At 33.5% G+C, this 14,468-nt stretch overlaps 1 protein-coding gene across 3 annotated transcripts in view; it reads right to left on the bottom strand.

The window, feature by feature from the left end:
- The window catches only part of LOC111623971 (kinesin-related protein 9-like), a 100,848-nt gene extending 86,923 nt beyond the window's left edge, over window positions 1-13,925 (bottom strand). The window contains exon 1 of one of the 3 annotated variants that reach the window (XM_023366713.1): window positions 13,605-13,925. Coding sequence is in view for 1 of the 3 variants with exons in the window: in XM_023366712.1 (XP_023222480.1) it covers window positions 8,918-8,943 (26 nt within the window). In the remaining 2 variants the exon portion in view is untranslated. Of the gene's footprint in view, window positions 1-8,917; window positions 9,187-9,227; window positions 10,859-13,604 lie in introns of those variants that run through there. The other 2 variants (XM_023366714.1, XM_023366712.1) reach the window with 2 other exon arrangements.
- Between the last annotated feature and the right edge of the window lie 543 nt (window positions 13,926-14,468).

Genomic DNA, 14,468 nt, shown 5'->3' with positions numbered 1-14,468 from the left:
AAACTCGCATACTCCTTATAACAGAAATTCATATTAATCCATACTAATATAAATTTGAAGGTAATTCTGTCTGTTACCTTTTCACGTCTAAACCGCTGAACAGGTTTTAATAAAATTTGGCACAGAGATAGCTTACATGTTGGAGATGGACATAGGCTACATTTTACTGCGAGAAAATTCGATATAATGCAGGCGAAGCTGTGAGTAGACAGCTAGTGATAAATAGAATAAATTTTTTTTACATTTATTACCTTTAAAATACAATTCTAATTTAATTTTAATGCGACAAATGTGCATGATTTTCTTTGCACAACTTTGTAAAATCTGGTTGCTTTTTGTCAGCTTCAGTCTCAAGTCATCTTCGAGTTGAAGTTGGTGATGATGTTTAGTTTTCATGTTTGTCATGGCTGAAAATCCACTCTCGCAGAGGTATGTTGTGCAAAATGGTAGTAAATATTTTATTGCCACTTCGCTGACATGATAATAATGTTAATTGTATAATTTTTGTTTCATGCATGAGAATTTCATTTAGGTATTGTCACAAATGCATTTTTTTGATGAAATTTCGAGAATATTTTTAGTTGTAAATAAATGAATTTGTGCATTCTACATCATGTTGTAAATTGCTGAATTTTTGATGGTCCAGCCATTATTTTTTTTATTGCTTCATCTCATGCATTTAAATTTTAAATCGACCGATTTTAGATTGCCCCGTGTACCCCTTCATGCAATTTTGCGTACCCCCAGGGGTACGTGTACCACTAATTGGGACCATTGGCCTAGTTAACAGGCCAGTGTCAAGAGTTCTTTAATTAATAAGGAATTTTCATAAATTTATCTGTTTACCATTTACAAATTTTTGAATGTTCAACCAAAACAGTTAAAATTTGAAATAAACAGAACATAATAATTAAGACATTATAGATAATGACAACATTGAGATATAAAAAAACAACAAATAATGCATCAAACTACTAGACCAAATAATAATACTAAGACAAAACATGTACAGTACATAAAGCAAGTAACAATTCTGCTATAACATACGTCACTAAGGCAGTGACTGGTTGCTCATTCTGCACATTCCTTTTGTGCTCTTTTATTCTTTCTTTTAATGACCTCCTTGTAGCTCCAATGTAGTACAGTTCTTTTTGCTGCCTCTCATCTTGTACGGGTATTCTGTAAACTCCAGAAATAAGGTTCTGGTCTCTAGGATCTTTGTCTGTACATAGCATCTGATATACTGTTGGGTTCCTTTTAAATACTATCTTTTTGTTAGTAGCTGCTCCTATTTCTTTGTAAATGTTGGTTAAGGGTGCCATGTATTCCAGTACTGTGTTCTCTTTTACTCTTCCCTATTCATTACTTTCATTATCGCCTTTTCTTATTTTATTGATTAAGGCCTTTATTTTATTCTGATTGACCTGCCATGCTAACTTTTTGATGTCTAATTCTTTATGTCTGTCCTGCACTTTGCTGCAATGCATGTTCACTCTTTTTACAAGTGCTGAATGCTGCCAGTTTATAACTTGCTGGGTCGTGGGAGATCCATGGTATTATTAAACTTTAGTAGTGATTTCCCCTCCTTTTTCTACTTCTATTGATATATCTAGGAAGTGTATCTTTTGATTGTTTTGTTGTTCTAGCTCAAGCTCTAGACCATATTGTTAGCATTAATGTCTCTGAGAAATTGTTGTATGTCTGGTTTTTCTTTCCATATAATCAAGACATCATTAACATATCATGCATATATTAGCATATGAACTTCGTAATTCTTTAAGATGGAATTCTCTAATGTCCTTAGTACTACCTCACATAGTGCCCTGGATATGGGACTTCCCATTGCCACTCCTCTATGTTTAGTGTTAAACAAACAACTTGACACCTAAGTGCAAATTTCAGCATATAATGAACAAATAAATTTTAATGTTCAAACGTTTTTGGCTGTCTTTCAAAGGTCCTCATCAGGAATGATGAGGGCCTCTGAAAGATGGTTGTAAACGTTTGAACATTAAAATTTATTTGTTCATTATATGCTGGAATCCGCACTTTTATAAAAGACGAATTTGTACATCTAGTGATGTCCTCTAATACTAAAAATGTTTCAATAGAAAAATGGATTCTGTTATATTCATAATAAAGGTTGCAGCATTATTTCTTGCTGCCTGCAAATGGCTACACTTGGTCAGCCATATTCTGCAAACGAAATCAACATGGCAGCTAAGCAGACAGATTCCCTGACTTTTTGACAAATTCCCTGACTTTCCATGACTTTTTCCAAACATAGTGAAAATCCCTGATTTTCCAAGTGCATAGGAACCCTGTATATAATTATATATTTGCCCATGTTTTGAAGCCAATAATATATCTAAAAAATGTTCTAATGTGTAGCTTTTCTATTCCACTTTAGGACAGTCCACATGAGTTGTTAAAATCTACAAATCTATTAATGTGGTTATCATTCCTCAAGATAATTATATTATTTAAATATTACACAAAAATCTGGATGTTTAATAAAATAATGACAAAAACGCCAAAAACCCAGCAAAGAATAGTTATTTAATGAATATTATTATATAACAAATAATATCTTAAAACTTCATAAATTTCATTTACAAAGTTTTAAGATATTATTTTCTAATTTTCTTACAAATACATCATATAAAGTTCCTGATTCTAGTGCCTCATTTTCTGTTCGTAAAAATGCCCTTCAAATGTGAAGAATGAAGAATGTCATAAGAAATTCCCCTTTTCTGTGATTTCAGTGGTGACACTAAAAAGTCTCAGAGCATCTATGCATGGATCTAGTTTAGGATAGCAGTACATGCCTTCATAGTCTATAGCAGTGGTTCTTAACCATTTTATACTCGCGGCCCACCAAATATTTCATAATTTTTTTGTGACCCCCATTTTTTTAAATACCTAATAATTTATATTTGTTACATTATCTATAATAAATTGATTTTTTTATTATTGCTTTATTTTTAAAATTTCAAGCATTAAAAGTTTCTTAGAATTACTTTGGAATTAAAGAAGTAAATACTGTGGTGTAAGTAACATATTTGCATTTATTTCTTCTGTACTAACAAAGTTGTATGTAGGAAGAAATAAGAAATAAAGAAAGTTTTCATATTTAGTTTTTTTTATCTTTCTTATTTCACTTTTCAATACGATATTTGGTTATACATCAATTTTCTTTTTATTATATTCTGAAGGAAATTTTGCATAATTTGGCGGCCCCCCGGCAAACTTCTTATGGACCCCCAGGGGGCCGCAGCCCCCCGTTAAGAAACACTGGTCTAGAGCAGTGGTGATTTCAACCTTCACTAAATTTAAACTTGAAATTTCTTCAATCAGGATTAGTGAGTTTATTTGTGGAAAAATTGCAAGATGGCCTATCAATATTATAAATTTTTATGTTCCTTTCTCTAGTAGGAGGATGAGTCTGAAAAACTTTTCTTCTTTGTGTGTTTTTACAAATATGAATAAGTGTGAAAAGAGTACAGTAATACCCCAAACTTATGCGATAGGTGGGACTGAGCGATAACTGTGTAAGTCGAATTCGCGTAAGTCGGGGTATAATTTCGCAATTTGTGTAAAATCCAAGTCAGATGTATGGAAGCTAATAAATGTTCTCGTTAATCTTATCTCGCCTTTTGATACGTTCACGGTTACGAGAAATCACCACATAGAGTCTCTCAAGTCTTCGTAGATATAACAAACAGAAATAAATAACACAAAATAAATTGTAGCTATGTGTCGATTCTGTGCAACACATCCGAACATGTAAGCCAAACAATAGTGTGGGGGGAGTAATCAAGAGTCGCGTAGCGCTCAAACAAAATACGAATTGACAAGATTTTAAAATCGTGTAACTCTAGGTTCGCGTAAGTCGGGGTAGCGTAAGTCGAAGCATTACTATATGTGCCAGTAAGCACATTTTCTTATTTTCTTACAAGACTGCCCTCACTAGAGTGTTACTGAGTTTGAAATACAGCAGAGTAAGCATGTAATAAAACAAAACAATTACCAGATTTAAATCAAGCTGATTTACTGCTACTATTAATTATTAATAGTAGTGGTAAAGTAGCCCAATTTAAATCCAGTTTGCTTTCATTATAAAATATTAGACTTTGAGATGTTTATAAGCATGTAATAATTATTATGTAAAATTTTAATTTTTTTCCTACATCATTACTTGGAACTTTTCAAGATAGTTGATGGAAAACAGAGAGATAATATATTTATGTCATTTAGTATTTATTTTCTATCACTTTAATTGATTTTAATATACGTGCATCTAAAAATTCAATAATTCAACCTACTGTTGAAATGGAACTTTGTATAATACAAACAAAAAGCAGATTCACATCAATTATTATGCAACAGATATTGTTTATGCAATTTCAATATAAGATAAATCATATATATAATTTTTGTTTTTGTTTTAAACTTGAATCAAAATTACATAATAAACTTGTTTATAACAAATCATCAATGTTGCCAGTAAAAAATTAAAATGATGTATGCAGATAGCCTTCCAAATCAAATAATAGAATCTTTCTCTACAATTCATGATTTATATTTAATCATTTTTTTGTTGGGAAAGCACAGCATTCAAAAGAACCTGCTTTTCTGCTTACAAATACTGTTTGAGTTTATTGAGTTGCATTTCAAACAATTGTAGCCATCCTTATAAATAAGTGTTTTTCTGTTGATTCGTGACTTTATGGACAAATACGTATACAATGATAAAAGAACTGGACAGGTTGCTTTTGAACAGAAAGCAATTGTACAGAAACATTAGAAAATCAATATTATAAATTATATAACCTTACCACTTTATATAATTTTTCATTAAATGACTTATATAAATCTAAAAATATAGTAAGATTATGAGAAACCTATAATCTAATAAAAACAACTGATATCTAAACTGAATAAAAGCAATATGATAAAATATATTCTAAAAAAATTAATGATAAAGTTAAAAGTTTTTATATAATAAATATTAATTTAATTATATAAAATTTTAAATTTAAGTTTTTTTAATTCTAACGAATTTTAATTTTTAACAATTATAAAAAATTATTATAAACATTTTACAATTAGATATTTTACCATAATAGCAAGATGAACTTTTAGGATCATTTTCCCAATGTTAAAATCAATATATAAGTAATTAAAGATGAATATTTTATGAACATTTTTAGTATTTTTATTACTACAAAATAATTTCTTCAAGAATTGTGAATAGAATGAACAAATATTCTTTTATTCATGATTCCTAAAGAAGTTATTTTGTCATAACAAAATGCTTCAACTATTTATTAAGTATTCATTTTAATGGCTCAATTTTTTTTTAATTTTAACATTGGAAGGTAGTTTTCAAATTGACATTTTACATAATCCACATTGCCAATTAAGCCATTCCAGTGATGCCCTTCACTTTATAAATTATCAAAAAAGATTAATAGGTTATAATTTAAAATTTAGGTATCATAATAAAGTTTAAATACATTAAACCCTCGATTAAATGGACTAATTGGGGAAGGGGTGTCCGCTAATACCGAAAACTGTTAAAATCGAATAATTTTTATTAACATATTAATAACAAACTTAATATGTGGAAGACAGGAGTTAAGTACGAATAAAATAATATTATAATATACATTGAATAATTTATACTTATTGGCTCTTTAAACCAACCTTTTATCATACTCTATTAGCAAATAAAATGATTTAGAAGTTTTCCTACCAGAAAGAAACTTTTTGTCCACTAAATCAATCAATGGTTTACTGTATATTTAACAAATTAAATTTTTGTTGTCTAAAGTTCCAAAAATATATCTTTATGCATTAATCCGACATTCTTATCCTTTATTTTACAATATATATTCAAAAAAAGACATCAAATTGATATAAAAGAACATATTATCCAATTCAAATGAAGAGTGGAAAACAATTATTTTTTTTAATCAAGAAATTCTATAAATAACCATTCCCATTAATTCATAAAAAACAAGTTGCCTTTAAAGGAGAATATAAGAATATCAAGACATCTTTTTAATTACATTGAAATAATAAAATATATACTATTTTTATTTTTAGATTCTGCTAGAAATAATTTTTTAAAAACAATTTTTGAAGGCAAACACAAAATTACAATCAACAGAAACAATAAAAAGCTATCTAAGAACAAAAGATATATTTTAAGAAATATCATTGTTTTCAAAATAGTTAATCTTTGGAAACCAATTTAGGAAAAAATATGAATTATAATTTGAAGGTTTCTGCAGTTATAATAGGATAGACCTTTGGTAAGTATTATCTAACATACAGGTATATTATATAATACTAACACTTGATAAACAAATTGCTAGATATTAATATTATTTAGAAATATATAGTTCATTAAACTCACTACATTCTAAATTAAATACTGTACAGTAAACTTATTTACTTAAAACATAAGACTGTACAAGGTTATCTTTCAAAATTTTTATATTTATTCTCCAATCTTTGATCTACTCTACTTTTGTTTTAATAAATAAATCCACTTTTCATAATAAAAAATTAACGTTATTATACAGATATAATCTTTAAATTTAAATGATGTACTCTTTATCCAACAATCAGAGCCAAAAATATTAAAATTATATAAATAAATTTTAAATAAACAAAATAATTTCAAATTAAGGAGATATTGAATTAATTTTTTAAAGATATAGTGCAATATTATGATCAGAATTAGATGCGCAGAATGGGCCAAAAGTCAGCTAACTGTGAATTTATGATTGTTAACTGACTTTTGCACCACGTCATACATCTGAAAGCTTAATTTTATATATTGTACAACTATCATCATATAAGAATTATTATGAATAAACATGAAAATGGCACACAATATTAATGTAATTCAAAAATACTGTAAGAGACTCATTTATATACCTATACAAGAATTACTATTTTAATCAATATGAATTACATAAAATTTGTCAATAATTTTATTAATATTTTTTAACACGCAAAATTTCAGATAATGTCTTCTATATATATATATATATCACTTATAAACACATACCATTATAAAGATCAATATTGCATTACTGAAGATTTTTTTTTTTTTTTGCATTTCATTTGCCTATTCATAATTATTCAATATGATTAATTTTAAAATTTTTATATATTTTTTAAATATTAAAATATAGAGGTCTTATATATCACAAAGATTATATATATATATATATTAAACTAGGTTAATAAATTGAGAGCGTTAAAATAATCATAACTCAATACACTTACACAAATTAATATAAAACATATATTACCAAGTTTATGAATTAATACAACAAACAATTAAGAAAAGAAAACATCACTCCTTGAAATAAACAGAATGGCAAAAGTGAGTTGCCCCATTCAGCATCACTGCTTCATTGGAAATCAGTTAAATAATGTGTTTAATGTTTGACAAGACATTATCATCATCATTTTTTTCATTTTAGAAACCAGTTTTTCACTTTAATTACATTCCCTCTACAATCCATTAATCAAAATAATTGAGTTAACTATAAGTCTGGAACACGAATCTTTCTTTTCTAATTATTAATAGCATAAAAAAAGTCAACAACATCCACTTACAATTTTGTTATCTGAAACTTTCCGATCGGAAAATCATCTCACAAACGTACACAAGCTTTTATCAATATGATGTATATATAGAAATCTCATGATTAGTCACAAAGGCATAATTTAGGAGGCCACAAGACGAGCCAAACAGTCGATTAATCGTATTCTTACAGTATGGGCCTTAAAAATCAGACCATGCCAAAACACAATTAAATTATCATAAACATTACAGATTATATACGTCTTTATTGCTTGTTAAATTGTTTTCGTTCAAACAATCACCAATCTTCGCACAGTTTCTTATTTAAATCATTAAAAAATTTACATAAATAAAGCCAACAACTTAATACAAATTACTAGATCACATTTAGACTATTCAAACCTCTTATTTTCAATAATCTCAAACTAAACTGCTATTTAATTATGCTAATTTTTAATAGAACATGACTGTAATTACAACAAACTTAATACATATATGGCACCAGTAAAGACAATTTTATCAAACGTTTCCAATCAAGATTTTAAATAAAATTATACAAAATATACATTAAATAAAAAACAAACTAATTTATCTATCAAAAAACAAATTCCTATATTTACAGGTAGCATTACTGAAACTATACACAAAATTAAATTCTGCATATCTACTAAAACTTCGAAATTTTATATATTTAACTTCATCAGATTAATTAAATTAAAAAATGACTGCTGGCAACATTCGAAGTAATGTTTACAAAATCTTGTTTTTCATGGTAACACGGTAACTAGGAGAAAGATACGGTTGGCAGCACAGAAACACGTTTCCAGTCATTCCAAATATTACAATTTCGCATTAATCATAACTCTGTTCGGCATTTTTTTTTGTTTTTTAATTCCTTTATCCTCGAGCATCGTAGATTTGCTTACACGATTAACGAGTCCTCCTATGTTAACGGGTAATTACGATTCGTTAACAAATAACGGAAATTCGATTACGACCAGCAATAAAAACAATACTCCAGTTAAAAATGGCTACGTAAGCGGTAATTTTTTCGCGCAGGTTAACAGAGTAAACATTTAAAAAAATAGAAAAAAACGCAGTAATTATCGTACTAAATAAACAATATGAAAACCACGCCCTGAAAATTCGCCATTTAGTTTTAATCTCCGAGTTTAAATGCCGAAGTAGAATGTCGGGTAGTTCGCACGTCCTTTTTTTTCCTACTCCGGTTTGTAATAATTATCGCCTACAGCTAACAGTTTGGCGATCGTAAAGTCACTATTAAGAGGAAACGGACAATATACTCACATAACGCCCCTTCGTGTGGTCGGCATGATGGCAAACAACGTCGAATCCACTTAGCAACTACACAGAACTGGCTCGAGTTATGAAAGAAAAAAAAACTGCACACAGAAACAACTAGCGAGTCGGGAGCACCGTGCGATCAAAGTGGGGCATCGTCGTCGGTGGGAAAGAATGGCGACCGAGACGGGGATTGGTTATCATTAGTTGATGAATTGATCGGTCGCCATCGGAACCCCCCAATCCCAGCCGCGTGCGATAACGTTTTGCACTCGACGTAACTAGTGTAGAGGATCGGCGACGCGCTACCACTTACCTGGCGCGGACATGTTCCCGACGTTAATGACGTAAGCGGGGTCGCGCGGGAGGTGGAAAATGTCAATTTTCATACGTTCCGACGGCCCGAGACGGGTTCCTCTTTGCCCACCAATCCATCCTGCCCGTTACAAATGAGTACGACTGTTTTGATCAATAAATACACCGCCGCTAGACGTAGAAGAGAATCCACACATGCGCTATTTCCGCACGACCAACAGGCTGACGAAGGTTCGTTTATGGAAAAATAATCTGTTCCCGTTGTTTCTTAATGGTTTGGGTTTTTTTTCCTTCTTCTACTCTCTGTTTGTAGCTTCGGCCGGATTTTTCCGAACGATCTAAAACGGAAATGTCCTCTCTTCGTCGGAAGAAGTCCTTCTTTTTTTCGTTTTTTTTTTAATTAACGTAACTCCTTTATTTTAGGCATATATCCTAGGTTCGGAAGGATAATTCCTGGCAATTTGGAACCGGTCGGCATCTTTGACGCCCGACTGACATAACTGATATAAATGAAGTGAATAACGAGTTCTTTGTCCCATTATTCTTTCTTCCTTTCGCCAAACATCCTTCGAAATCCGTCCAGTAAGGTCGGGATTTATAACACGTCTTAATAAATATAACCATTCCCGGATATATTACCGTATTAAAGTGGTTTAAAGTGGTAATGTAAAATACACGGTTCGACTTACTAAATATAGAAACAAAGAGAGATTAAGATGCTATCTGCTTTTGCCATAAGCAGACGTTAACGACTAGCAATACTCCAGCCAAATCAAATTTCGTTAGGCAAATGCCCAGCGCCGTTATTATCGATTATAATATCGATAGATAAAATTCTGTCGTACGGAAATTAATTTTAAAAAATAATAATAAATAAATAAACCGCACATTTCTCGAATTTAAATTGTTAAAATTACCTTCAACCCTGGGAAAACGTCGCGGTCGAGCGTAACATCTTCCAACTTATTTATAAACACACGCTTCGATTTATCGAAAGGAAAAGCGATAAAATACAGATTTAGCGTTTAATCTTATCTGGATTTTCTTCTTTTTTTCCAGATAACGTTCCCCAAACCAGATTCAATGTCTAGGCTACGGCGTTACGGACAGAAGGCGAACGGAGCGAGACGCTTTATTTTTAATACGGGAGTAATTGCCTCAGATAACAATAGTTAAGAGGATAATTGAAAATCGCGTCGGTTAAGTAAATAACGTTAAAATGCGCGTAAAACGCCAGAACTCCTCTTTAATGTCTGGAAAGGGTGTCAAGGATGTTAAGACCCGCGAGGTTACGGAGCCATTAACGCCGCTCGCCGGCTACTAGCCATAATCCGAAGCGATTCGTAAAACGAGCGTTTTTATTGGCTAAAGGTTAACGTCGGGCGCAAATTTCCCGACGTAAAAGTGGCTAATTTACGGCCCGGGGCGTCGGCGATTACCGAACGGTTGTAACGAAGATGGCTATCATCTCGGGGTGGAGCGGAGCGGGGAGGCAAACATCCGTGAACTTGACCGCGGACAGACTCGCGTCGCCGGACTCCGAAACCCGATAACGTCACAGAATCGCTTTCTTCTTCTTTTTTCCGGTCATTTTTGCGGTTATTCCTATCCGTAGCGGAGGCGTTAAACGATCCGATTCGATCGACCGTAGCAAAAAAAAAAAAAAAATAAGTGGTGATGCCGTGGGTGCGATCTTTATAGCTGACGACTCTCGGACTCGATGGTGGGTCGCGCCTCTTCCTCGCTACCGTTCCGCTCGAAACGACCCCCCGCCGAAACCTCGCGGGAGATTCTATCAGACCTCCACCGCAAATATGCGGAGTGTCCGTCGGAACCGCTAAAAATTCGAAAACCAACCGATGATTTCCGATTACAATTAACCTTGAGAAATCGTGTGAATTATACACGACCCCTTCGTGTTACTCTCTATACCGTAAAGCGTAACGTTACACGATGGGAGAGAGACGAAATGCGTTCTGTTGTGCGTACAATTTCATCCGATCGATTGCGTCCAAAATAAATCTTAGCATAGCAACATCGCTCTCTCTCTCTTTTTTTTCTTTCCTCTCTTCTTCTCTGGCCGTTTCTTTTTGATACTCTCGCCTGCGCCCCCTCCACTTCTTATCAACAGGTTATCCGTAGCCCGTACAATAAAAGGGGGGATGGCCATTACTGTCTCCGTGTTACGGACCACCTGTGGCAACAATTTCCCGGCCTTCGAAACTCGAAACGTTTGGCATAAACGACGACGCCATTACGCATCTTTGGCGGTAGAAAGAATCCGCACAAGAGCCTCTTTTGTCCGCCGGACCGGCCCAGAAAGTTGTTGTTTACCACGTTTCCGAAATGTCCTTCGCCGATAATTACCGAGGCGGGAAATTTCCCCAAACAATAACAATACTGAAAATGGCTCTATCGACATTTTTCTCTTTAAACAATTGGTCCAGACTGACAATTACCGAATTCCCGACGAAATTGACGTAATCGTTTTCGAATAACAAAGAGGTTTATTATGTTACCAGACAGTAATTCGTATTACCCTCGCCCGAAAAAGAAAACGCCGGTGTCTGGCCACTCTACCACCGTTATAACGGCGTTACGCGCTGTATTATAAGTCTGCGTAACCAACTTATCTTGTAACGCGTAAATCTGTTGTATGTCCACGAATAAAGCCAAGGCCTAGTGATGTAAAATGATGAGATTAGGTCCAGGATAAGCAAACAGTTTAAATTCGCTTCTAACCAGAAATATAATGAACTCGCAACCGAGGAAAATGGGTTTACAAATTTCTTTTTATCAAACTCGTTCTTCTCCCGCTAACCTCAAGATTTGTATAAACATTTTACCATTTAAATCTCGTATTTATATATTAATTTTAATTAATCTGACTGATAGGATTCGCCGTACGAAAATTTTAACTTTTTTGAGTGATTTTATCTATTTCCATCAGCGATCGAAGATTTAAAATTTCGTGAAATCTTTTCCCTCCTCCGATATCACTCCCTCGACCAATAAGCATTAAATTTTTAAGACCATTGCTTTCTGCAGAGTGCAATCCTCCCCAAACCTACATCATTACAATTCCGGTATCAATTTAAATTTTTAAGATTTCGTTTGTTTTTCTCCGACTGGATCCCTCTCCAAACATTAAAAATATACCGTTCACCGGCAAAAACAAACTGTTTTGTTATTCGTTCTTTCAGGATGATGATGATGATAAATAAATTGTTCGAAAAAGAGCGCCCGACTTCTTCCAAATTATCCTTCTACTTCCTTTTCTAATTGGAAAATGTACTCATCAACGAAGCTTATTTCTTAAACCTTTCTGTTTTACTAATACACGAGTGTGTAAAAATAATAATATGTAAAAAAAATCATCATTCTTCTCAATTAATTTTCTCTTTCTACTCTGGAATTACACTCATCAACAAAAACAACAATTGAAATTTTGTTTACATATTATATATATATCATATTTATCATATTACCAAATGATCAAACAATACTTAAATTTTATCATCATTTCACCAGCAATCACTCACCAAACGATTAATTTTACAGGTCTTCCTCCCATTCTAAAACCACTTAAAAAATCAGTTTACCTTCAAAAATACTCCATTTTTAACACCAAGTAATCAAACACCAAAGATATATTTTTCAAAAAAGAATCTCATCTTCACCAACAAACCCTCATCCAAATCCCAAATTACATACATCATCATCCATCCTATCATCCAGTTCTTATCACTTTTCGAGTAGATTTTCGGGGGCTTTTTGTCACCGTCTTCGTCGACAAATTACCTGACGGATGCGGAATTTGCGTGTTGTGTTTTTTAACCAATTTATATATAATCGGGCATGTTTAGGCCTGGAATTTTCGGTGTTCGGCCGAGTGGAGGGGGTGACGTACGACACGTTCACAATGTTTTCGGGGGTGGCACGAGCACATTGTCAACGTGAAGGAAGCGGCGATGCCGTGCACGTCGGAGAGGAGCGATTTAGAATTTTTGAGATAGTATCTGTTCTATGGCGAAATTTCGATCGATGGCTTTCCATATTTCGAGCACCAGTCGAAAAATTAGCGTCGGTTAAGAGCGCGGAGGGCGATTAAAAATGGCCATCCCCGCGATGTTTAATAATAAAAATCAATAAGTAAAATAATAATAATAAAACAGCGTCTCGAATCGGAGAGGGTCCAGACGACGGGGGAGAGGAAGAGAGAAAAAAAAAAAACAGACGAACGGGACGGAGACGCGGGAACCCTCTTAAGCCTAAAATGCGTTACGTAACAGCCGTAAAGGCTGGTTTAAACACGTAACCGGGATTTATAAGTGTTTCGAATGATTAAATATCGATGGGAGATGACGTTTTAACTTACCGTTAACTCGTTAAGTCGTCGGGTAGGTTCGATGTTTCCCGTCAGACGATCTTCGCTCCGTCGGCCATGTTGTTTTGAACACCAAACGACGGCAATCGCACGCGCTCTCGCTCACGCGCTTTTCTCCAATGTCCGGATCTACTGGCCAATTCCGATCAATCAATTCATATTTGATTAAATAACTTATAGATAAACCGACATTACTTCTGTAAACGTTACTAAATCGGTTATTAAATTCAAATCTTTCGAGTCGGCAAATCCAGTACCCGCGGTTAAGCTTTCTCTGCCATCCGATTGGTCGGTTCGGGTGTCAAATTCCTTCTTTTGTCTCCTGCCAACGCTCGTGCCATCTGGCGGAACGATGCCGCACTAACCGGCAGGCGTTACGTAACGGGCAGGGAATTATCCCCCACATAACGGAGAAATTTTCCCCCCCGTTTAGGGAAAATGGTTTTATTAAATGTTAATAATTCCCTACGAAGCGCGCTACCGACGATGATTTCCATCTCGTTTCTACTCCGTTCCCGACGCTTTTTTTTTATTTTTAGGGAAATTTCCGTGCCGTTAACGTAATCGATATTTCATACTCGGAAAACATCCAACGACAGAAGCTGTTATTAAGTAATTAATTAACTTTGTTTAATTAACGTCGTAAAACGGTAAAGCGTGCGTTACGTACGACGATCGTAACCGGAAGGTGGAACTTTTGTTTGTTACGTTGGTTTTCGTTAGCCGAAACACTCGCCTGCCGTTACGTCACAAATTTTTTAAATTTGTGGGTTCGAGTTCGGCCGAGGGAATTCTTACGAGATTCGAGAGCCGACGTCATTCCGTCCGAGAAACGAAATTTAAAATTCAAATGGG

Source organism: Centruroides sculpturatus, unplaced genomic scaffold (assembly GCF_000671375.1).
Source record: "Centruroides sculpturatus isolate CEXI.00-Female unplaced genomic scaffold, Cexi_2.0 scaffold382, whole genome shotgun sequence".
NCBI classification, from domain to species: Eukaryota; Metazoa; Arthropoda; class Arachnida; order Scorpiones; family Buthidae; genus Centruroides; species Centruroides sculpturatus.
The sequence above is the reverse complement of the archived record's forward strand: the minus strand, read 5'-3'. Positions and strand labels throughout refer to the sequence as shown.